Here is a 27101-nt window from a genome sequence, read left to right as displayed (position 1 = left end):
GTGCAAAAGCTTTTAAGTTTGATTAGGTCTTACTTGTTTATTTTTGCTTTTACTTCTTTTGCCTTGGAAGACTGATCTAAGAAAATGTTGCTATGATATATGTCTAAGAATGTTTTGCCTATGTTCTCTTCTAGGAGTTTTATGGTGTCATGTCTTATATTTTGGTCTTTATATAATTTTGAGTTTATTTTTGTATATGGTGTGAGGGAGTGTTCTAATTTCATTGATTTACATGTAGCTGTCAAGCATTCCCAATACCACTAGCTGAAGAGACTGTCTTTTCTCTACTGTATATTCTTTTTTTAAAAATAAATATTTATTTATTTTTATTTATTTGGTTGTGTGGAGTCTTAGTTGCAGCTCCAGGGCTCCTTAGTTGCAGTTTGCCAGCTCCTTAATTGCATCATGTGGGGTCTTTAGTTGTGGCATGCAAACTCTCAGTTGCGGCATGCATGTGGGATCTAGTTCCCAGACCAGGGATCAAACCTAGGCCCCCTGCATTGGGAGCATGGAGTCTTATCCACTGCACCACCAGGGAAGTCCCTGTACTGTATATTCTTGCATCCTAATTGTAGATTAATTGACCGTAAGAGTGTGAGATTATTTCTGGGCTCTCTATTCTGTTCCTTTTGTCTAGATGTCTGTTTTTGTGCCATACTATGCTGATTCCTAATTCTGGAAGGGTTATGCTTTCAGCTTTGTTCTTTTTCCTCAGGATTGCTTTGGCAATTTGGGGCCTTTTGTGTTACCATATAATTTATAGGATTATTTATTCTAGTTCTGTGAAAATGTCATGGGTGTTTTGATAGAGACCGCATTAAATCTATAGATTGCCTTGGGCAGTATGGCCATTTTAACAATATTATTTCGTCCAATTCAAGAGAATGGGGTATCTTTCCATTTCTTTGAATCATCTTCAATTTCCTTTATCAATAGGTTTTAGAGTATAAGTCTTTCACTTCCTTGGTTAAGTTTACTCCTATGTGTTTTATTTATTTTGACATGATTTTAAATGGGATTTTTTTTTTACTTTATCTTTCTGATATTTCAATATTAGTGTAAAGAAATACAACAGATTTCTGTATATTAATCTTATATTCTGCTACCTTGCTGAATTCATTTATCAGTTCTAATAGTTTCTGAGTGGAGACTTTAGGGTTCTCTGGGTTCTCTATATAGAATATCATGTCATCTGCAAATAGTGACAGTTTTACCTCTTCCCTTCCAATTTGGATACATTTCACTTCTTTTTCTTGTCTGATTGCTGGGGCTAGGTCTTCCGGTACTATGTTAAATAGAAGTTGTGAGAGTGAGTATCCTTTTTTTTTTCCGGAATTTTAGCAGGACAGCTTTCAGCTTTTCACCATTGAGTATCATGTTGGTTGTGGGTCTGTTGTAAATGGCTTTTACTATGTTGAGATTTGTTCCTTCTATACTCACTTTGGTGAGAGTTTTTATCATGAATGGATGTTGAATTTTGTCAAATGCCTTTTCTGCATCTATTGAGATGATCATGTGGTTTTTGACTTTCATTTCGTTAACGTGGTTATCACATTGATTGATTTGTGAATGCTGAACCATCCTTGCGACCCTGGAACGAATCCAATTTGATCATGGTGTATAATCCTTCTTATGTATTGTTGGATTTGGTTTCCTAATATTTCATTGAGGCTTTTTGCATCTATATTCATCAAAGATATTGGCCTGTAATTTTCTTTTTTTGTAGTGTCTTAGTCTGGTTTTGGTGTCAGGATCATGGTGGCCTCAAAGAATGAATTTGTTTCCTCCTCTTCAATTTTCTGGAATAGTCTGAGGATAAGTATTAGTTCTTTTTTATATGTTTGGTAGAATTCCCCATTGAAGCTGCCTGGACCTGGACTTTTGTTTGCAGGGAGTTTTTTAAAATTACAGATTCTATTTCATTTCTAGTGATCGGTCTGTTCAAATTATCTCTTTCTTCTTGACTCAGTCTTGGCAAACTGTATATTTCTAGAAACCTGTCCATTTCATTTATGTTGTCTGATTTGTTGGCACATAATTATTCATAGTATTCTCTTATGATTTTTGTATCTTTGGTATTGCTATTTCTCCCCTTTCATTTATTATGTTTATTTGGGTTATCTCTCTTTTCTTCTTGGTGAGCCTGGGTAGAGGTTTGTTGATTTTGTTTATCTTTTCAAAAAACCAGCTCTTGGTTTTACTGATTTTTTTTCTATTTTTGATCTCTATTTTATTTATTTCCTCTCTGATCTGTATCATTTCCTTCCTTCTGCTGACTTTGGGCTTTCTTTGTTCTTTTTTTTTTTTTTTCCTAACTCTTTTAAGTGGTAGGATAGGTTGTTTACTTAAGGTTTTTATTCTTCTTGAAGAAGGCCTGTATTGCTATGAAACTGCCTCTTATAACTGCTTTTGCTGCATCCCATAGATTTTGCAAGGTTGTGTTTTCATTTTTGTTTGTATCCAGGTATTTTCTGAATTCTTCTTTGATTTCATCATTGACCTATTGTTTTTTGTAGCATGCTTTTTAGTCTCCATGTGTTCATTCCTTTTCTATTTCTCTTTCTGTGGTTGATTTCTAGCTTCATACAATAGTAGTCAGAAGAGATGCTTGAAATAATTTCTATCCTCTTAAGTTTGTTGAGGCTTGTTTTGTGACCTAGAACGTGGTCTATTATAGAGAATGTTCCCTGTGTGCTTGAAAAGAATGTGTATTCTGTTTTTGTTTTTTTGTGTTTTTTTTTTTTTGGATGTAGAGTTCTGCAGATGTAAATTAAGTACAGCTGGTATATTATATCATTTAGGACCTCTATTGCCTCATTGATTTTCTGTCTGGATGATCTGTTCATTGATGTCAGTGGGGTGTTAAAGTCTCCTATTATTATTGTATCATTGTCAATTTCTTCCCTTATGTCTGTTAGTATTTGTTGTTTATATTTAGGTGCTTCTATGTTGAGTGCATATATGTTAGAGAGTAACAGCTTCTTGTATTGATCCTGTTATCATTATTTAATGCCCTTCTTTTTTTTTAATGGCCTTTGTTTGAATGTCTATTTTGTCTGATACAAATATTGCTATCCCTGCTTTCTTGTCGTTTCCATTTGCATGAATTATCTTTTTCTGTCCCCTCACTTTCAATCTGTGTGTGTCCTTTGCCACAAAGTGACTCTCTTGTAGGCTGGATAGTGTAGGTTCTTGTTTTTTTAAATCCAGTCTGCCACTCTGCATCTTTTGATAGGAGCATTTAGTCCACTGACATTTAAAGTAACTATTGAAAGTATGTACTTATTGCCATTTTTATCCTTGTTTTCCAGTTGTTTCTGTAATTCTTCTATGTTCATTTCTTCTTTTTCTTTTCCTTTTGTGGCTGGATGATTTTCTTTTGTAGTATGATTGAGTTCCTTTCTTTTTGGTTTTTGTGAATCTACTGCATGTTTTTAATTTGTTGTTACCATGGAGTTCAAGTATGCTGGCCCATAAGTATATCTACTTGCTTTAAACTGATAGTCATTCACATTTAAATACATTATAAAAGATCTACATTTTTATTCTTCCCCTCCCCCATATTTTGTGATTTTGATGTTTTAGGTTACATCTTCATGCTTATCATTTTACTGTTTATTGTAGTTATAATCACTTTTACCTTTTAAATTGTTTTTTAATCTATGTATTGGTTTATTTTAGTAATCTTCTTTCCTTTTATACATTTGACTTTCTTATTGTGATTTTCCCTTTTCTATAGATCCTTGCTTCTTTTCTACTTAGAGAACACCTTTCTTTCTTTTTTTTTTTTTTAGGATAGGTTTAGTATTGCTAAATTTTTTAGTTTTTGCTTGTCTGAGAAATCCTGTATTTCTCCTTCAATTCTAAATAATAATCTTGCTGGTTAGAGTATCCTAGATTGTAGGTTTTTCCCTTTCAGGACTTTGAATATATCATGCCACTCTCTTCTGGCCTGTAAAGTTTTTGCAGAGAAATCAGCTGATAACCTTATGGGGGTTATATTTTTTTTTTAATTGAAGTATAGTTGATTTACAATGTTGTCCAATCTCTGCTGTACAGCAAAGTGACTCAGTTTTACATATATATACATTCTTTTGGGGGTTCCCTTGTAATTAACTCTTTGTTTTTCTCTTGCTGCCTTTAGAATTCTCTCTTTATCTTTAACTGTTGCTATTTTTATTATGATATGTCTTGCATGGGTCTGTTTGGGTTCATCTTGTTTGGGACCGTCTGTGCTTCCTGTACCTGGATATCTGTTTGTTTCTTTAGTTTTGGGAAATTTTCAGTCATAATTTCTCAAATACATTTTTGATCACATTCTCTCTCTCTCCTCCTTCTGGAATCTCTATTATGTGTAGGTTTGTGTGTTTTATATTATCCCATAGATTTTGTAAGTTGCTTTCATTTTTTTCATCTATCTTTCTCTCTGCTGCTCTGATTGGATGATTTCCATTATTCTATCTTCCAGATAACTTATTCATTCTTCTGTGTCACTTAGCCCGTTATTCATTACTCCTAGATTGGCTTTTATCTTGGCAATTGAATTATTTTTATTGGTTCACTTTTATAGCTTCTATACCCCTGTTACAGTGATCTGCACTAATATTTCTTAATTTATTTAGCATTTTTATTACCTCCTTTTGAACTTGGGATCAGTTAGAGTGGTGAGGTCTGTTTCACTATTTGTTCTTTCAAGGGATTTCTCTTGTTCTTTTTATTGGGAGTAGTTCCTCTGCCTTTTCATTTTACTTAACTTTCATTGTCTCTCTGAATTAAAGAGAAACAGTTACCTACTGTGGTCTTGAAAAGGTGTTTTTATGTGGGAATGTCCCTGTGTAGACTGTGTGTGTCCAACATTTTTGGTGCAACAGCTGGTTCCAGCATGGATGCCAGCCACGTCTTTCCTCAGAGTGTGCTGACCATTATCCCCTTGAAAGTGGGGGGTGGGGGGGGGATTGGTGTTGTGGTGTTCAGAGTCTGTGCTGGATGCGAGGCAGGGGGTCTGCTCCCCAGTTGTTGGAGTAGGAGCCCTGAGGGTTGGGTTAAATCAGGCTCTGTTGTCCTTGAGTGTGTGCCCTGCCCCAAAGGAGCTGATTCCTGAAGCATGGGAGGCCTGTGCAGTCACAGAGGACCCATGTTCTCTCTGTGATGGCTTCTGTGTTTCTGCTCAGAAGCAGCCCAAGGTTGCATCCCTTTCTCTGTTGTGTTCATCCCAGATCTAGTGCTAGGCTGCACTGTGTAGTGGATGGAGCCAGGATGCTCTCTCATTATGTATTCCTGAGCTCGCTGACAGTGGGGGTCTCTGCCCACCCAGATCACAGACCAGGTCCCCCAGACTGTCTCTGCATAGCTAGACAAGTCCTCTCCCATGGCCTGTCTGCCAGAGATTCAGCGCCTAGCTGCTGTGCACTCCTGTGGCATTGCCCTGTGTGCATGCTGACAATGCCTGCCCAGTGTGACCCACCAACCCCGTGTATGCAATGACAAAAGCCTCTGCAGTTCTGCCCAGATCACACCCCCGGTGCCCCAGTCTGTCTCTGTGTAGCTACTGAGTGGACCCAGGGTGTCCACCCCTCTGGACTGGGAAGTGCGGCAAGGTGGCAGCCGCCAGCACAGGGCTCTCTCCGCCCTGATTGTTAGCACGCCAGCTCGTGACTGGAGTCTAGGCTTCTCCAGCCCTGCATCTGTCTCAGCAGATTTCCCAGCAGGCAAGCAGGCTTGTCTTCTCTGTGTATGACACCAGGATCAGGATGTCCAGACTGCGGCTCAACCTGCACGCTCTCCGGGGCAAGGGTCCATCCACGTGGACCTTCTCCTCCTTACAGATCCCTCACAGGGGTGCAGATCCGGTTCCAATGCCTTTTTTTTCCCATCCTACTCAGGTATGTGGAGATCTTTCTTGCAGCTTTGGTTGTATAGGAGTTCTTCTGCCAGTTTCCAGTTAGTTTTGCATGAGAATCGTTCCACTTGTAGATGTATTTTGGATGTGTTTGTGTGGGGAGGTGAGCTCCATGTCCTCCTACTCTGCCATTTTGATCCCTCTCCGAGACTGATATACTGACATCCGTTTTAATTTATATAAAGGTCTTGTGTTGTCTCATAATTATGTGGGGTGAGGGAATGAGGGAAAGGAACTGAAATCATACAAAGTATGCACTCTGACCATCATGGAATTAAATTAGAAGTCAATAACAGTAAAATTAACTGTCCAAATCATTTCTTTATACTGTCTTCTGGTTTTATTGAGATATAATTGACACACAGCACTGTATCTTTTTAAGGTGTACAGCACAGTGATTTGATTTACAAACATCATGAAGTGAGACACCACAGTAAGTATAGTGAACACCCACCATCTCATGTAGATACAAAATTAAAGAAATATTAAAAAAATTTTTCCTTGTCATGAGAATGCTTAGAATACAGCAGTGTTAATTGCATTTATCATGTGGTACATTACTTCCCTTGAATTTGTGCCTTTTAATTAACCTCATCCAATTCCCATCCCCCCACCCCCTGCCTTTGGTAACCACAAATTGGTTCTCTTTTTCTGAGTTTGTTTGTTTGTTTGTTTGCAGTATAATCGATTGACAACACTATGTTAGTTCTTATTACATGACACAGTGATTCAGTATTTCTGTACATACCAAAATGATCACCACCATAAGTCTAGTTACATAGAAATATATTACATAGTCATTGATATAGTTATTGACTATATTCCCCACACTGTATATTTCATACCTGTGACTCATTTATTTTGCAACTGGAAGTTTGTACCTCTTAATCTCCCTCACCTATTTCTCTCTTCCCCCAACATTTCCCCTCTGGTAACCGCCTATTTTTTCTCTGTATCTATGACTCTGCTTCTGTTTGTTATGTTGTTCATTTGTTTTGTTTTTTAAATTCCACATGTAAATGAAATCATACGATATTTTTCTTTCTCCATCTGACTCATTTTGCCTATGTCCCCAGGGTCAGCTCCAGTTGCCTCCTGCCTCTCCAGGAAGCTCTCCAAGATCAGCAGGTGGGTCTGACCCTGGCTTCTTTCAAATTACTGTTCTATTTCCCACAGCCTTCTGGGTCTCCTGAAAGTAAGTCTCACTGGTTGTCAAAGCCAAACATTTTGGGGGCTTGTCTTCTTGGTGCAGGAGCCCCAGACTGGGGAACCCAGGATGGGGCTTGGTCTCCTCACTCTTTGGGGAAAACCTCTGCCATTGTAATTATCCTCCTGTTTGGGGTCACCCACTCGGGGGTATGGGTCTTGACTATACCGCATCTCTGCCCCTCCTACCTGCCTTGTTGTGGCTCCTTCTTTATATCTTTAGTTGTAGAAGCTCTTTCCTCCTCATCTTCCAGTTTTTTGCATCAGTAGATGTTCTGTAAATAGCTGTAATTTTGGTGTGCCCATGGCAGGAAGTAAGCTCAGTGTCTTCCTACTCTGCCATCTTACCTAGATTCCAAAGCCTCCAAATCATTTCTGAACAATTCACAGGTCAAAGAAAATGTCTCAAGGAAAATTAGAAAATGTTTTGAACTGTAAGTACAACATATCAAAATTTGTAGGATGCAGTTAAAGCAGAACTCAGGTGAAAATTTATAGCATAAAATGTTTTTAGAAAAGAAGAAACTTCTAAGATCAATAAGATTCCACCTTAGAGAACTAGAGTAAAAAATACAATTTAAGCTCAAAGGAAGTAGAAGAAAAGAAATAAAAATTAGAGCAGATATAAATGAAATTGAAAAAAAGAAAAACAATGGAGAAAAATTAGCAAAAGAAAAAGCTGATTTTTGGAAAAGATCAATGAAATTGATTAACCTCTAGTCAGGTTAACTAAAGAAATAAGAGAAAAAAGCACAAATTAGTAATGTAAATAATGAAAGAAGGGTTATCACTATTAGTCCCATGGACATTTAAAGGAATGCTATGAATAATTCTCTGCCAACAATTTTGATAACTTAGATAAAATGAATCAATTCTTTGAAAGACATCAGCTACTAAAACTTTCTTCAGACATCTCCATCTATTAAAGAAATTAAGTCAATAATTAATAACCTTCCAAAAAGAAACCATAAGACCTAGGTGGTTTCTCTAGTGAGTTTTCTACCAAATCTTTATAGAAAAGATAAATCTCTTCCAGAAATTAGAAGCAGAAGAAAGAGTTCCTAACTCATTCTATATGGCCAGGAATTGTCTAATATCAAAACAAGACAAAGACATTACAAGAAAAAAAGTACAGGTCAATATGTCTCTTGAGCATAGATACAAAAATTCTCAACAAAATACTAGCAAATAGAATTAAACATGAATAAAAAGAGTTTTACACCATGACAAGTGATGTTTATTCTAGTTATGCAAGATGGGTTCAATATTCAAATAAAAAAATGTAATCTACCATATCAACAAGCTAAAGGAAAAAAATCATGTAATGATATCAACTGATGCAGGAAAAACATTTCACAAAATCTAACACCATGATAAAAACTCTCAGCAAACTAGGAATAGAGAACTTCCTTGACTTGAGGAGGAACATCTACAAAAAACACTAGAGCTAAAACCATACTGAATAGTAAGAGACTGAATGCTTTCCTCCTAAGAATGGTAATAAGGCTAGGGTGCCCTCTCTTTCACTTCTATTTGCACTATACTGGAAGTCTTAGCTAATGCAATAAGACAAGAAAAGTAAATAAAAGGTATACAGATTGGGAGGGGAGAAATAAAACTGTCTTTATTTGCAGATGAATATGTTTATATAGAAATGCCAAAGAATCTACAAAATAATTCCTGGAACCTATAAACATATATAGGAAGGTTGAAGGATACAGGTCAATATACAAAAGTCAATTGCTTTCTTATATACCAGCATTGAACAATTAAGTTTTGAAATTAAAATATGTATAATTTACTATAGCACAAAAAACATGGAATACTAAGGTATAAATCTAACTACAGATATAAGATCTATGAGGAAAATTACAATACTCTGATAAAAAAATCAAATAAGATCTAAATAAATGGAGAGCTAGTCTATGAACATGGGTAGTAATAGTCAATATTGTAAAGATGCTAGTTCTTCCCAACTTAATTTGATTCATGTAATTCCAATAAAAATCCTAACAAGTTATTTTGTGGATATTGACAAACTGATTCTAAAGTTGATATGGAAGAGGAAGAAGACCTGGAATAGCCATCACAATACTGAAGAAGAAAAAAAAAAGTTGAAGCCCTCACATTACCCAATTTTAAGACTCACTATAAAGCGGGACAGTGTGGTATTATTAGAGAGAGAGTAGACATGTACTCAATGAAACAGAATAGAGTGTCCAGAAGTAGGCTTACAAATATAGTTGACTGATCTTTGAAAAAGGAAAAAAGGCAACTCAGTGGAGAAATGACAGTCTTTTCAACAAACGGTGCTAGAACAGCTGGCCGTTTATACGCAAAAAACAAACAAAAGGAACCTAAACACAGACGTCACATCTTACACACACACACACACACACACACACACACAGACCTAAAATACTGATCAACAACTTGTGGTGGTGAGAAAAGTTAAATAATTTGAAGGTGTTATATTATTTTGGGAAGGGACGAAAATATTAAATATTTGTTAATTTAAAGGTATTAAAAATAGGAGAAATAAAATGTATCATGTCTATGGCAGCCACGAGTACACATCTTTCAGATCTCCTAGGTTCCAACTGAGGAAAACGAAAGTGACCGAGGGCTTCGGCTGCTGTGCTCTGGGGTCAGCCATTTCACTTACACAGAGGCCCAGGGTTTCCCCCAGCCAGTGAGTGAACACAGCAGGGTGCTGGTGCCGGTGCCACCCTAGGGGACACAAGGCTCCTCTCAAAGGCGAGCTTGGCTGAAGGACTTCCAATCGGCTTTGCCAAAACTTTCTGGTAACTGCACTGCAGTCTGAGACTTTTGCTATCCAGTATTCCTTCCTTCCCTCTCCTCCATGGGAGCTGGACCTGCATCCAGGTCTAACAGCTGCCCTACCATCCTCTGGATCCCTTCCTGTTTTTCCCAATAAATCCAGTCTTGGCACCTGCTTCTTGGAGAACCTGAAATAACATAAGTGGAGCCACAAGGAGCCTGAGAAAACAAGCAGTAAGTTGAGGTCTGGGACAGATTCAGTCACCACCCCACTGTCCTGGGTGGCATGTGGGGTGGACCCTGGCACATTGGAGGCTATGAACTGCTAAAGATATCACCGAGGTGCTTACAAAAATATCCTTGTGTGGGAATGTCCTCGCAGGTGTGATGATTCAGGCTACTGAAGACATGGTGAGAACAATGCCACATAGACAGTGGAATTGGCTGACTATGGCTAGGTTGGATTGACACCCTGCAGAGGGATAATGAGAGGCCCTGGGTTTAACAGACAGTTAAAGACTAGGGGCAACTTGGTGGTTTGGAAAGAGGCAGTTGTCACCTGTAGTGAGAGAACAGAAACAGCTGCACAACAAAAAGAAGATCTAACAGCCAGGCTGAAGAGTTCCAGAGACATTTAGATGCACAGCCAAGCAGGTCTGCTAAGCTAAATTCAGACCCTGGCTGGGAAAACCTGGGATCCCAAAACAAGCGATGAAGATAACTGACAGTCACCCGTACAGATCCCTAAAACTGTCAAGAGTTTGTAGGGGGACCCCACTCTTCTCTAGTAAAGGTGAGCACCTCAGCTAGGGAAGTGCCAGACCTGATGTAGGAAAAGAGATTATACACCCAAGTTGCTGCAAGAATTAGCCACGTGTAGTGGCAGGAGTTGGCAGCTCTTACAGGCCTAGAGTAAGCAATGGCCGTGGCAGAGGAGAGCAGGCATGACTCAGCTGTCCTGGACAATGGAAGAGCAGGGAGTGAAGAGGCTGAGGGCAGTGGGCATGCCTGCGTGTATCACACGAGTCCAGAACACTGAGCAAAGGAGTACTCCATGGGAGGTCCCAGAGGGCCCACCACACATCAGGGCTATCAAGAATGCACTGGCAACAGAGGCGCTGAGGTTGCTCTGTGCTGTGGGCCAGGGAAGCCAGTAGGAGAGATCACAGCTGAGCCCATTCAAATCCATGGGGATGATGGAGCCTGGAAGTACAGGGGCCAATGGTGAAGCCCAGTGGCCAGAAGCCTGGGGACCACAGTAATCATCGTGACTGACAGGGGGTCTTCCCTATAGGGAGTGTGGAGATGGTTACTAGATCATGGTATCCTTAGAGGTAAAAAAAAAAAAAAAAAAAAGACATTGCTTAACATCAACAACCAAAGAAAAGGGCAAGAATAAAGGAACAGGAGGATAAGGGCAGTTGCTTTAATAAATTGTCAAGATCCCTTGCTCAGTTCCTGGAATTGTGCTGATTTCAGATCCAGAACCCACTGACAAAAGGGATGACCCTGAAACACTGTGGGGAGCATGTACTGTACTGATGTCCTCAGTCCTTTTCCAAAGGGCTCTGCAGCTACTGCTCAGGGATAAAGGGAAATATCCAGGCATTTCGAGAGGTATGGGACACAGGATCTGAGCAGACATCTACAGCTTCATCATGGCCACCTGCACTAGAGGGGGGCCCACACACACAAGAAGTCCCTGGGCCAGAGCCCCACCCATCAATGAGACAGCAGCCTCAGCAGAAGGCAGGGCCTGGCAATCAAAAGGACCAGGGTCCAGCCACGCCTATGAGACCACCCACAATAGTCAGCCTGCCACAACAGAAGGACAAATGCAGTCCAATAGGGGCACCCCTAGAGCATATAGCTCTGGTGTCCAGAGGGGAGTGTGCTGCTGGCACCCACAGGATATTTCTGACAAAAGGCCACTTCTCCCAGTCAGGAAATGTAACCAACCTACCAGATACATAGAAGTGAAAACAGCAAATTAGGCAAAATGAGGCGACAGAGGAGCATGTTCCAAACGAAGGAAAAAATAAAGCCCCAGAAGAACTAAGTGAAGTGGAGATAGGCAACCTACTTGATAAAGAGTTCAAGGTAATGAAAGTAATGACCAAAGAACTTGGGAAAAGACTGGATGAACAGAGTGAGAAGTTAGTTTTCAACAGAGAGTTAGAAAATATAAAGAACCAAACCAAAATGAAGAATTCAATAACTGAGTTGCAAGGAGGAGACTCAAGTAGTGAATGATTAGAGAAGTGAGAAAATGCAGAAACAAAGGAAAAGCAGTCTAGCAAGAAAAGTAATAGCATGAACAGCAGTTCAGCCATAACTCAGAGTCACAGGATCCTTAGTGCCTCCTCAGGGGGCTATACAGAACATCTTGATGTATATCCTCCAGTTGTTCTGTAGGAACTAAGACCCCACCCGGTGGAGGATGGTAACTACATGCTGACCACAAGCCTGTAGACCCCAGACTGACTGGAGCCAGAAGACTGATGATGGAGATTCTCAAAACATCATCCTGTTACCGCATCACCAGTCAGTCAGTAGAATGTCCACGACATGATCATGTACCTTGCCATTTTACCCCTAATGTGGCTTTTAAACCCTGCCTTGAAAGCCATCAGGGAGTTCAGGTCCTTTGAGCATGACCTGCCTGTTCTCCTTTCTTGGCACCTGCAATAAATGCTCTACTTTCCTTCATCACAACCCGGTGTCAGTAGATTGACTTTGCTGTGCATTGGTGAGCTGACACAAGCTTGGTATGGCAACAAAGTGAGTTAAAACTTCACCTATCTTTATGGTAAATTAATAGATAATGGCTAAATAAATAAATAATGAAGTAGTCGTACAAGGCAATTATTGAGAAATATGGCAGCAAATACGAGGGGAAACAGCTAAGAGAAAGGTAAATGGATGTAAGGAAGGGTGGGGCAGGAGGTGGCTGCTTTTTGTTACAAGTCTGGTGGTACTAATTGACTTTTTCAACTCCATCTACATTGGAGAAATGAAAATTGATCAAAAGTGAAATGAACCAGAGAAGCAACGTATGCCTGGAAAATATGAGAATAACAAACAAGCTGAAAAAACTTTCCTAAGCTAACTTGACTACCTATCCTCTGCAATTTGTTACTTAGAAGAACACCAACAAACAATAGATAACTTAGAAATAGTAACAAAAATAGAAATAAACATTGATATTCTGTGGCTACCATGCTTGGAAAGCTTCCCCCAATTTAAACCCTGTCAGTATTTCCCATTATTTTCTTCTGGTTAAAGTTTCAATTTTAATGTTTATTTCCTTAATCCTTTTGCAATTTATTTGGTTAATGGCCTGAGGCAGAAATCTAGAAATCTAGATCTACTTCTGGCAGAATCTCACTATCCTAAGTTTGATTTTCCCCTTCTGAATGCTAACACCTTGTTCACTATTTCAAAATACCTTCATTTTGCTGCTCTGTCACTGACTGTCAATTTTTCAGATTCCTAGATTTAGCCAGTGAGAAACTGCAAACAGAAAACCTTAAAGGCAGTGTTTTGCTTCTGAGCTGGCACCTAAATATGTCTTTTTGGGGATGGAATTAAGAAATAACAATTTTTTAAATGCCAGTATCCTTTTATACTTATGCTTATATGTTGTGTATTAGCTAGCAGCAAACCTTCTCTTTTTTTCTAATTTATGAATTATTATCTGGGAGACATGATGTCCCATCCTTCACTCGTTGTTCTATAAATCTTACAATTAACATCATTAAATTTATTCTGTATCAAATGATAAACATTATACTTGAAATAAGCTACCAAGTTCTGGATTTTGACATTTAGTTTTCTTTTAAATTTTTTTTATCAAAATAGTACTAGAGTGGGTAGTTATTTGTGGTTACTGATTTTAAAAAATGTTTTAACATAAAAAATTACTTAGATATGCATCCTCTTATATTCCTAGTACATTTTGACCTTGAAATGTATAATAGGTTATGAAAAATATGCCATCGTCTTAAATCAACATAGTAATATTTAACAACTGCAGATTTAGCAAAGCAATAAGGACATTTATGGCTATTTTAACCTCTTGCTACTTGTTTTCCTTATTAGCTGGTCATTTCTATTAAAATGCTACAATACAAGATAATTCACAGAGTTTACACAAATATTATAATGCTGAATAACTGTGTGTGTGCAAGTTATTGGGGAGGTTAGGGAAGAGATTCTCCCCTCCCCCCAGGGATTTATATGAGGAAATTAGATCTCATAACCCATTAAAATAGAACCTCACATTTTTCTACAAGTACCGTGTAAGGAAAGCACTTTTAAGAGAATGAAAATGTAAAATGTCCTATGCAAATATATACTCTAACTGTAGAGGCTGCTTTTAACATGAGGTCCAAATTCTGATAGTCTGTATCTGAGAACATGGCTCAGCCACTTAAATAGCAGAGTTGATAAAACACATATTTCAGATAAAGTTGATAGGTTTGAAGTATTATCTTTATTTATCCTTATCTAACCAGGAACGTGTGGAATGTAACCAAAGGGAAAAAGGAAAGATAAGCTGCATGAGTTTTGAAAAAGATGAGATTTGTATTTTTATATTCATGAGTAAGGACAGGAATTAAAAGGTTCTTAACACAGATTTTAAAAATATGTATGTCAACCTGTAAGGCACTGTTTCTCTTAAGACATCATTGGAGCATCTGAGGATCTTCAAGTGAAGAAAAACCATCTCCGTTTTAAAGGGTAGACTTGGAGGTACAAAGGGGCTTTGATCTTTTGGTTATAGGAGCACGTTGATTCACAGTTTGAAATATCAGAAGCAATAATTTTCTGGTTATTTCTTAATGGGCCTATATTTCAAGTTCTCTAAATAAATGACTACAGATGACCTGTGTTACCAATATGCAACCAAGCTTTCAGTTGTCACCGAATGCTTGAAATGAAATCAATTTCAAAAGAGTGAGGTCTAAGTTTCAGGTCACAAAAAAAGAAAATGGGATAAGACACTCTACTAGATATTGACTCACCACACCCTAGAATAAAACAAGAAAAAAATATGTTTTATGTAGTCACAAAGTGAGATGATGTGCTTTATGTTTAGTGAAGTGTCTTTATCAGGTCCTATTTCTAGTTTTCCCTTTTTTTACTATTTATGGAAATTATTTTCCAATCTCCTGTTGCCTTTTTTATCTCTCCTTGCTCTCTTTCTGGTGGGTTCTTGATGGTGAGTAACTCAAAGTCAAGAATCTTCTGGCCTACTTTCTTACAGGTTTTTTAGACCAATTTTGAAAACCAATGTCAAATATTCTCATTTTTAAAAATTGAGTTCTCATTTTTTAAAATTGAATTCAATATCATTAAATCAAATAATTTTCATCAATTCATGATTTTTTCCCAGAAGTACTAATGATTTTATTGCTAAAAATGTAAAGACTACAAACAAAACCAAAAAGACTTTATGAATTATTTTATGAAGATATATTTTCATAACTTTAAAAATAACTCCCAGTCACATGGGGAAATGTTTTAGTGGGTTAAAGAATACACACTAAGGTTAGGCAACTTTCGGGAAGCAACCTGCATCATTCATGCTAATCTAGGGACTGATGTGCTAATTATACTCTTACTCCTTCAAAAATCAGTATAGATGTAAATTTCCACACCACAGTATTACCAGAGGGATTAAAATGTATTTTCATTGCAAATATGCTAATGTTTCTCCTTAGGAGTCTCTGTGGCCAGGAGCAGGGCGTGTGGTCTTACCTGGGTGGGCTGATATTGCTTGGGGAAGGAGCGGGGAGGAGAGGACCTGGGAAGACCTTGGACCTTTGAAAGAAATTACTGTTTGAAAAGTACACAAATGCGTACTCTCTGGGGGAAAAGCTGTGTGTGTTGTATATCTACTGCATGTTTAGCTACTGTGTTAAATACAGTATCAACTTGACCACTTTGTCCTCCCACACAAATGAAGAAAACCGAGATCAGAAAGACAGATGAGCCTGCGGTTGGTCTAGGAGTGCTGCTGTCTTCCTCCGGGATGCTTCCTGCAGACGCACAACTTCAGTGGGGCCAGAATCTAGGCAGTGGTTTCCCTCCAACTCTGAGGCAAAGTTTGCCCGGTAAATGCAGCTATAAATTCCACTGGTCTAAGTCCATAACTGTGTTGCCTCTCAGGACAAATGGAGAGCAAACCACGCAAAACAACTCTTCATGCTGCTTTTCGTATAAGTTTACTCACATCTGATGTATACAAATGTAGTCACAAAGTGAGATGATGTGCTTTATGATATAAAAGTTTCCACAAAGAAAAATAAGTCAACCTATAAACAGTCATTCACTAGTCACAAAAGTATCTCTTTTTAACCCTTTTTGGTACACTACCCACACCCCCAAGTCAATGTGCCATTGTTTCTTAGCTTTAGAAGACTTGCTGCACTCATAGCCCGAGCTGGACTTCTCGAGCCCGTGCCACCTGTCTGGAAGTCAATCAGATCCACCCTTTTGAGAATCTGCAATAATAGCTACAGAGACTATTCAGACTTGGGTCATTAGTGGCAGGTTCGCATGGTAAAAATCATGAAGTGAGAAGAATATCAGGTAATTACATTGTGCCAGGTACTATTTTACTATTCTTATCATTTTAGAAATGAGGAAATGGAGGTACAGAGTTTCAATAAATTTCCCCAAATCAGATAACTTAAAAAAAAGTGGAACCAGGATTTGCTAACCACTCCACTCTAACCTGGTCAGGGACTGGGCCCTGCGCTCACCCCTGCCTGGTTCCCATCCCCCTGAGGCTATTTCCCTTTTCCTTGGATTCTGGAGGCCTCTGAGAAATCCTTTTGGGGTTTTACTTAATTTAAGGTGGTTCTTTGTAAATTGTAACCAAATTTTCCCCTCTAACGACAATCTTCTAAAGAAGATTTCTAATTTGCCTTATGAAATATGTCTATAGATAAAGTCACCTATAACTGTTTCATTTTTCTCTTAATTTCATTCTACTCAGAAAAATCTTTTCCTTCAATCAGAAAGTGACTACTTTTATTCAACTGGTTTTTTTTCTAGAACATCTACTATGCTAGAAGCATAGTTTCTCAAAATGTAATACCCTAATAGATTTGAATCATGATATGTTTGAATAGACCTGTTATCTTAAATTATTATCCCTTAGCTTTTCTACTACTTTCTCTCCTCTAAAGTACAAAATAGTGGGCAAAACTGTGTGTACTCTCTTGGGTCTTCATCCTCCCCACACCCTACAAGAACACAGGGATAAGAATCTTTAGTAAAAATGTGGCAACTTCACTCCTCTTCTTCTTGCTTATAGAGGACAAAATTTTAGGAGTTCTAACCTCTTTTAAGTTGGAGAACTTAGCTTCTGGAAACACTTTAGCCTAGACTAGGTCCAAATATATTTTAAAATATTGGAGTGGGGAAGATTTTGTCAACCCTATACAATAGGAAATTTTCCATTTTTAAAACAAAACTTTGCAAAAGGGCAGAAATTATTTGATGCATTTCCCTCTTTTATAATTACAAACCAAAACTGAAAGGAAACATACCAAATTCTCTAAAGCAGAAGGTCCTGAAGTCATTCTATTCAGAATGCATAAAAGCTAAAACATAAAAAAATTCAGTACAGACTACCACCTCAGAATGTTTTTTATAACTGACAAAGGCCAGCAAATCTGCACAGGGTGTCAGAGGGCCCCACACTGTTGAAAGTCAGTGGGTTTTATAAAAAGTTGAATAATGTAGTTACAGAAGAAAACCCCTTTGTACAAAGAAAAGTGTTGTACCTAAAATGCACACCAAGGCCTGAGAGTGGAAGGTGTGAGACAGTTTTCTCCAATTTCCCCTGGAAGCCTTCCTCCTGCAGGCCTCCAAATGGTGACTCTCCTGGCAGGATTTCAAGTAGTTAACAAAAAAATCCAAATTGGAAAATACAAACTCCAACTTTGCTTTACTTTATCAATATTGTTAATAGAATGATGTAATTGTTTGGGGGTTTAACAAAGATATTCCCTATCACTTCAGTTTTAATACCAGGCTGCAGCCTGCCTGGTATGCCAGCCTAAGCCACATAAACACAGACCAATCAATGCGATCCCTATCAAATTACCAAGGGCATTTTTCACAGAACTAGAACAAAAAATGTTTAAATTTGTATGGAAACACAAAGACTCCAAGTAGCCAAAGCAATCTTAAGAAAAACGGAGCTGGAGGAATCAGACACCCTGACTTCAGACTATACTACAAAGCTACAGTAATCTACATGGTATGGTACTGGCACAAAACAGACAAGTACATCAATGGGACAGAATAGAGAGCCCAGAAATAAGCCCATGTGCTTATGGTCAATTAATCTATGACAAAGGAGGCAAGAATATACTATGGAGAAAAGACAGTCTCTTCAATAAGTGGTGCTGAGAAAACTGGACAGCTACATGTAAAAGAATGAAATTACAACATTCTCTTACACCACACACAAAAATAAACTCAATATCAATTAAAGGCCTAAATGTAATACCAGAAACCATTATACTCCTAGAGGAAAACACAGGCAGACCGCTCTTTGACATAAACTGTGGCAATATCTTTTTGGATCTGTCTCCTAAAGCAAAGGAAATAAAAGCAAAAATAAACAAGTGGGACCTAATTAAACTTAAAAGCTTTTGCACAGCAAAGGAAATGATAAACAAAACAAAAAGACAGCCTACAGAATGGGATAAAATATTTGCAAATGATACACTGACAAGGGATTAATCTCCAAAATATACAAACAGCTCATACAGCTCAATATCAAAAAAACAAAGAACCCAATCAAAAAATGGGCAGAAGTTCTAAATAGATATTTCCCTAAAGATGACATAAAGGTGGCCAAAAGGCACATGAGAAGATACTCCTCATCTCTAATTATTAGAGAAATGCAAATCAAAACTACAATGAGGCACCACCTCACACTGGTCAGAATGGCCATCATCAGAAAATCTACAAACAATAAATGCTGGAGAGGGTGTGGAGAAAAGGGAACCCTCCTACACTCTTGATGGGAATGTAAATTGGTGCAGCCACTATGGAAAAGAGTACGAGGGTTCCTTAAAAAACTAAAAATAGAGCTACAATATGATCGTGCAATCCCACTCCTGGGCATATATACAGACAAAATCATAATTTGAAAAGATATATGCACCTCAGTATTCATCGCAGCAATGTTTATAATAGTCAGGAGATGGAAGCAACCTAAATGTCCATTGATGGATGAATGGATAAAGAAGATGTGGTACATATATATATGATGGACTATTACTCAGCCATAAAAAAGAATGAAATAATGCCATTTGCAGCAACAGGGATGGACCTAGAGATTATCATACTAAGTGTCACAAGCCAGACAGAGAAAGACAAATATAATATGATATCACTTATATGTGGAATCTAAAAAAAACGATACAAATGAACTTATATTCAAAACAGAAATAGACACACAGACATAGAAAACAAACTTATAGTTGCCAAAGGGGAAAGTGAGGGGGAGAGATAAATTAGGAGTTTGGAATTAACATATACACACTACTATATATAAAACAGATAAATAACAAGGACCTACTGTATAGCACAGGGAACTATACTCAACATTTTGTAATAACCTATAAGGTAAAAGAATCTGAAAAAATATATAAGTATGTATAACTGAATCACCTTGCTGTACACCTGAAACTAACACAACACTGTAAATCCTATACTTCAATTTAAAAAGAAAAAGAAAGAAAATAAAAGAAAATCTGCTCTTTTTCTATTTCAAAATCATTTTCACCATAAAGTATGGTTTGTACCTATGGAATTAAAAAAAAAAAAAAAGAAGAAAGTCTAAGAAAATTTTGAAGTTAGCCATATTTATAAATAAGAACCGCTGAGTGTGAGAAGTCAATTTTATAACTCCCAGTCTCATTATTCTTTAAATTTAGATATAAAGGAATGGCCATTTATTAGACAAATCTGGAATTGCTATATTTTCTGCCTGTGAGCCGATACAGACACTGACTAATTCTGTGGGAAAATAAAAACCATCATATTTGGTCTGGTGATACTTTCCCACAATTGAAGAAAGCTATGGATGCTAATTAAAAAGAAAATAAAAGCAGAGTCTGAAATAAACACATTCAGTGGGGATGCAGCTAACAGAACAGGATCCTGGTGAAGCCCACCCTGTAAGACATCCATCTGGCTCACCCAGGAAATCATCTGAAGATGAGAACACGCTTGTCCGATGTGGATTTGGGTTTGGGGTGTGTGGTTCAAGACTCATCTGCTCAGTCACCTTACTTTCTGGGAGAACTGAAGAGCTTGGTCAAACTATTTATCTAAAAGTTACATATTTTTGTTCATGTGAAATAAGAACTTAAAGTCCCACTTCTCAGATTAATAGCAAAATTGCATGAATAAACAGACAAATTAGCACATAAAACTATTATGCTATCAAATGGAATATAAAAAAGATCGGATTTGCTTTAAAATTTTACTAACCATTGTTTCTTTTGAATATTTTTCTTTACTTAGGGAATCATAAAATGACCTGAAAAACACATAATATTCCACCACAGAAAAGAATCCTAATTAATTTCTTGATAAGAGTTCACTATCCATTTTTAAATGACTAAAAGTCAAGACTTTTTGTTTTCTAAGTACTCAAACATAAAGACAAATGAGTATAAAATTCCCTTCAAAGCATGACGATAACTAGTTTGTGCAGTTTACAGCAGATTTTCACAGAAATATGCTTTTCTAGTAAGACCTCTCACTATCCACACTTGAGGAAACTCTGCATATTGTAAAAAGCAAGGTATTCCATCCCTACAACCTGATGGATGGTGGGAGGAGGCTGAGTAAGCCAGGCTTCCAACCACACTTGGCGTGGTTTTCCAGGTGCCATTCGGGGTGGACCATCAGGGCCCGGCCACCACACTGGCCACCTTCTTTCACAGCGACCTTGGTGGGAATACGTAACACCAAATGGCCTCAAAACCATTGGGGAACTTCTATTTTGGTATCGAAAATGTCCACAGGACATTTATAGCCCAACTCAGTGATCACAATTATCTGTAAATGACTCTCAACCCGTTCTAGAAATTAAAGCACATACATCTGCCACCAATTTGTCACTTGGTATCTTGTGAGGTGCAAAGTAAAAGTAATCGTCTTCAGTTGTAATAACATCACTGCCCCAATGAAGGGCCAACAGAGACAGGAGAATGAGGAAGGCCAGCTCTGCTGTGAGGACAAACTGAAATCACGATTGGAGGGATGACAGTTGAGGTTCATAAAATGGAGTCAGGTGGCCACTGAGGACCAGCTCTCAGACAGGTCTCTGCCCTACTGAGAACCTGAACTTTCTATGAACTGCACCAGGTCCAAGGACACCACCAGCCGTATTCAGAATAGCACTTGCCAGCTGCACCCTTAAGGTCTCAAGCTCTCCCCTTGTAACTACGCAACCATTTCAGATCCCACGCGTCCTTAGTTATTAACAAGCACCCTTACTTCTCGCCAGCTCCAATTCTAATTCTTGACAATTTATGTAACCTTGCAGGTTTTCTGCCTTTATAAGCTTCCCCCATTTTGTAGTCCGGTGGAATACAATTCAAATTCTTTTTGAATCTGTGTCTCCTGGACTGCAGTCCTAACAAACCCCAAATAAACACCTTTTTATTTCAATCAGGTCTCTGTTCTGAAATTTTGGTTAACAGCAGTGACTTAAATATGCAGACCAGGCAGAATGCTTATATACCATCTTACCCCCAAATGGATTTCAGCTGACTTAATAGTATGACACACTGAACATAATAACCTCTAATAAAGTAAAAATAAAAGAAGGGATGGAAGGCTGAGAAGATATGTGAGCCTGGTCTCCCCTCCCTCAGGGCCTTGCTGAGGCAGCTCAGATATCTAGAGATCAAATAAGAGTGAGAGTGTGTGTGCTTCACTTAAAAATTTTTTGGGAGGTGGGGCTGGGGGTGAGGGGTGGGTAGAAGTATTTTTGCACAAAGAGAGCACAAAGAGGAAGTCCAAAGCCCGAGGCTTTAGGTTCCAAAATTTATGTAGGTGGAGAGAGCATTAGTGGCCCAGCGTGGGGGGTGGGAGTGGGCCTCACCCCTGGGAAGGAGACCTGAGACTCTGGAGCCTGGGACAAGCCCCCCAGCCTGGCCGAGTGACAGACCTCAGCGCGGCAGGAGGGAGGGTGTCCACTGCTCGTCCCTATGGTCCTGGGAGCAGCATGACCTCAGCGAACAATGTGTGCTTCTTCTGTAGCTACTAGACAGACTGCAGACAGGCGCCTGATCTGAGTTTTGAGCCTGGCTTCCTAGGAGTTGGCCCTGGGTCAGAGCAGCGCACTGTGCAGCCCGTGGCTGGTCAGAGGTTGTGCGGGAGCCCCCGGCCAGGGGGCTTCCTGCATCTGCCGATGGATCTGGACATAGCTTGGGGAACGTTCTCGAGTCCTCTCCACACCCTGGTCTGATGGCCTGTGAGTGAGGGCCGCCTCGCTCACCCTGCCCAGCCCCCGGAGGCTCCTTCTCGGCTGCCTGCTCGCTGGGCCACCCCGTGGTCACTCTCTGCATCCCGGAGCTGTGGGTCCTCCTAACTGTCCTCCACTGAGACCTCCACTGCTTTCCACGAGGCCTCCTGCATGGAATTCTCTGTTCCAATAGAGTCGGTCCCCTCAGACGGAGTTGCAACGCTGTGGACAGGATCTCAGGGCTCCGCACGGGAGCTGAAGCCGGAGGAGGGCGCTGGCCTATGTGTCCCAGCGGGGACCCCGTGCCGCTCAGCAGGAGCCCCCTTCCCGGAGGAGGGAGGACCTCACCCCGTCAGCCGGGGGTGCAATGAGGAAGGGAGCCCCATCCTCTGCACACGCTTGTCTAGAGCAGGACTTCTCAGCACACAGCGGCTGGAGGGCTGGGCCCAGCCGGGGGAGGACAGCCTGCCCGGAGGCCCGAGGGGCATCCACGGCCGTGGCTCAGATGCCACCACCCGCTGTTCTCACCAAGATGTAGCAGATTTTCTTGAATGAATGATTTCCCATTTGCTGGAGGCCCTTAGAACGTGTTTTAGAAATGTTAAGTGATTGTTTTATATCCTTTTCTCCAGTGAAATGGTTGTTAGTTGGGAAGAGAGTTCACTCTGGAAATCAGTCTCCGAAGCTTAAGTGTTTGGGTGAATCCAAAAGAAGGGGATTTTGAAAAACCCGTAGGAGGCAGGTTCCTACACATATTTTTAACTCAGAAAATTTAATTATCCTGAGCTGATCTCTATACCCTCACCATGTGTGTATTGTTTATTTCACAGATAAGGACACGGATTCAAAAGTTATGGTAAATCCTTGGAGCCACAGCTCCAGCAGTTTGGAGCAGGTGCAGATACACAGATCTGACACCAAAATCTATGCTCTAATAATGCTACCAGGCGGCCCAATCCCAGATTCAGCAGAGACAGTGAGGAACACAGAATGCACACATAAACACATGCCTGATTCTGAAATCTGACTCTGCTTTCTGCTTCCACCACCCAACATTTTGTAATCTCTGATTATGATAATAATGTGAAAATAACATAGCAATTAACATCTATTAGTCACTTACTAAGTGCTCAGCATCTGGCAAACACTATCTGACTTAATTTTGCAGGGGCCACCCCAGAATGTCTCTTGGGCCTGTGGATTATTTCGAACTGAAAACAATCAAGGACCAAAAGACTGTGGAGGAAACTCTGACCTTGCCCCTAACTGCCTAAAGAACATAGAGAGAGGGTTTGCTTCTGGAATAGAGCTTTCAGCAGAGGTATCTGCAAGAACATGGGGTGGGGGGGCTCTTGGCAGGGCCTGCACATCAGTCCACTCTGTGCCTGTCATCTCTGCTGGCCCAGTAAACACTGGTTTAGCAAGAGTCTGCTTTTCTGTCTCCTTGTGAATTGCCTTCCTCTCCTCTGAAGTCCTAAACCAGTACCACCACAACATCCTCTTTTGTCTTTAGCTGAAGGTGGTATTTAAGTTTTCCTGAATCTCTCCCATGTATACTTGTTATTAAACTTTTCTGTGATTTTCTCCTGTTAATGTGTCTCATGTCAGTTTAATTCTTAGGCCAGCCAGAAGAACCTAGAAGGGTAGAGGATAACGTCCTCTTCCCTGACACCTCTCCTTCACCAAGTAGTCACTGCTGTCCCGGGGTTAGGGTTTGGACCCCAAGGCACAGCCATCACACACGACAGGCCAGGGCCACACCGCCTCCTGCAGAGAATTACTACTGACTGCTGTCCAGGTCATGCAGCATTGCTACAGAAATGGCACAGAGACTTAGTTCTTTTAGGAATGTTTCACAGGATCCATAATTCTTACTTTTATTTTTGAATTTCAGAGTTAATTATTTAAATTATAAAGATGACTCTTTTATTAACAACTTTGTCCTTAGCCAGAATTTCTTTCATACAATTAACTGAAATTCCTGCTTGTTATAATTTAAGGTCTTCACCTTGGTTTTCCCTTTGATAGAAACTGGCCAATTCTGTTTACCAATTTGCCTGAAATACAACTATTATGTATGTGATATCTGCTCACAGACATATGGGATCTTGCCTCATAAAGTAATAGCAAAGAACCTCTTTTATCAACATTTTCCCCTCAAGAGTAATCAAATTTCTTTAGCGACTGTGACGGTTAATTTGACGTGTCAGCTTGGTTGGGCTGTGGTAACTGGTCTGGGGTCAAACACCAGTGTAGATGTTGTTGTGAAGGTATTTTTTAGATGTGATTAATGTTTAAATCAGTAGACTTTGAGAAAAGCAGATGACCCTCCATAATGAGGATGGGCCTCATCCAATCTAGTTGAGGGAATTAAGAAAAAAAGACTGGTTACCCAAATAGGAAGGAATTCTGTCTACAGAATGCTTCCCGACTCAAGATTGTAACATCAACAACATGCAGAATTTCCAGCCTGCTGTGAGCCAATTCCTTAAAATCAATGTCTCTCTCTCTGCAGGTGTGCACACACACACCCCACACACACACCCACACACACACACCACACACACACACACACATACACACACCAAACACACCACACACACCACACACACACACCCCGCACACACCACACACACCATACACACAGACACACACACACAACACACACAGACACACACACACACACCTATGGGCTCTGTTTTCTGGAGAAGCCTGACTAGCACAGAGAGGAAGAAGTGGAGAAGATTGATGCAGAGAAGCAGAGAGATTTCTGAGATAATCTTCTACGCTCACCCATGATTGCAAACCTCCATTCTGGAAGTAAGGGTTATGCAAGGGGAACTCAGGGTGCCGGCCCAGCTGTGGAAACTCAATAGTGTCCTATAACCAAACACTTCACCCTTTTTTCTTGAGATAGCTTCCTGCTGTCTTCCTTTCTCTTATATTTCTACAGCGCTAAATCCTATTCTACAGAGAAGATGCTAAGCTAGTCACAATAATTGGATACTTGACAGATTTATATGTCAACCAGAGTTATAAAATAAAAGCCAGAAATCCAATGTATCATCAAAGTGCATATTGAATTAGTTTCTTTCTCTTTTATGCTTGAGAATAAAAATTGAGCTAATGATTGACTCCTTGAACTGAAGCACACTAAGCACTTTCTAAGTCGACTCTGAGAACGAACATTGAAAGAAAACAATTGCTCACCATTTATGAGTCTCTGTCAGTGAGTTCTCCTCTGCTTCTTGGTCAATTTTAGCTGAAAATGCAAGAAAAGAAACCGAGATGAGATAAATGATAAATGGTTATAACCATCTCAAACAAAACAGATCCAAATAATATGAAATATATTTTAATACATTATTAACGCTAAGGTACTCCAGCCAGAAGTTTATTTTAAATCTATGAAGAGCTATGATTGGATAGGTTATATTTAAATTCCATTAAGCTAATACTACTTTCTAAGTAATTTCTTTAGATCAGTCACATTAACCTGAGAAAACAAAACACTAGAAAACTTGATATTCACATCAAATTTGTTTTGTCAAGGATTTAAATGTCAACAATTGGTTGAAAAGAATTCTCTCAAGCAAAGGTACAAAAACCAAGTAAAAAAACCTAAATAAAAATGGTTTGTGACCTTCTTCACCAGTGCTCTCCACACCAGATCACAAGTGAAGAGATCCAGAGATTATTTCCATGCAGATGTAAGATAAAATGCTAACGCTTTCTAACAATTCCAAGTGATGAGATGACAGTGCATGCATTTATTTGCTATTAGATTTGTCTAAAACTAAAGAATGGTAGCCGGACACAAACCCAAAGATCACATTTGGGAAAGAGATTACACCACCCTTTAAAAATTATTTAAAATAACACAGAAACTCCCATCATATAAAATATGTATGGCAGTGACCTTCACATTTTTTGACCAGTAAGCATTCTAGGAATTTACATATTAGTTTACACACATACACATGTATTTGACATGAAAGCTTCAAAAATACTCCTACTTCTCACAATGCTAATATTTTTAGCCTGTTCCATTAGATCTCAAAATGTAGCCACTAAGTTGATTTCATGCTTCACTAATGATCAGTTTGAAAATCACTGAGCTACTGGACAAAAAGTTTAAAAATCAATGAAAAAACTCTGGAGCTAGTGAAAGAAGTTGTCTTCGCATAACCATTCCCCTTTGGGTCACACTCACGGCCATTTGGAGAAATTAGAAGACAAAGAGGAGAAGAGCAAACTGATTCTAAAAATTGGAGCTGTGAATGGAAGCAAACCCCTGGTCCCTTGGAACTGTCAGTGTCTCCATCACAACTTAATGAGTCATCAGCTGGGGCTGGTTACTGTGTGTTTGAAGGTCTGCACAACTTCTGCACAGCCACTGTGGAGTGTTGTGTGGCCCCTCTCTGCAGGACTGTGCCAATTTTTTTTTTTTAATTTTTATTGGAGTATAGTTGACTTACAATGTTGTGTTAGTTTCTGCTGTACAGCAAAGTGAGTCAGTTATACACATACATGTATCCACTCTTTTCTAGATTCTTTTCCCATATAGGTCATTATGCAGTACTGAGTAGAGTTCCCTGTGCTGTACAGTAGGTCCTTATTAGTTATCTATTTTATATATAATAGTGTGTATATGTCAACCCCAATCTCCCAATTTACCCCTCCCTCCCTTACACCCTAGTA

General features: G+C 39.3%; 1 protein-coding gene across 1 annotated transcript in view; it reads right to left on the bottom strand.

Moving 5' to 3' along the window:
- LOC137767147 (formin-2-like) overlaps positions 1–27101 on the bottom strand; it is a 336850-nt gene that overhangs the window by 33327 nt on the left and 276422 nt on the right. The window contains exon 23 of the mRNA XM_068547882.1: positions 25611–25662. Coding sequence (XP_068403983.1) covers positions 25611–25662 — 52 coding nt within the window. The remainder of the gene's footprint in view (positions 1–25610; positions 25663–27101) is intronic.

Source organism: Eschrichtius robustus, chromosome 7 (assembly GCF_028021215.1).
Source record: "Eschrichtius robustus isolate mEscRob2 chromosome 7, mEscRob2.pri, whole genome shotgun sequence".
Lineage (NCBI taxonomy): Eukaryota > Metazoa > Chordata > Mammalia > Artiodactyla > Eschrichtiidae > Eschrichtius > Eschrichtius robustus.
Note: the sequence above shows the minus strand (reverse complement) of the source record. Positions and strands in the feature narration are given on the sequence as shown.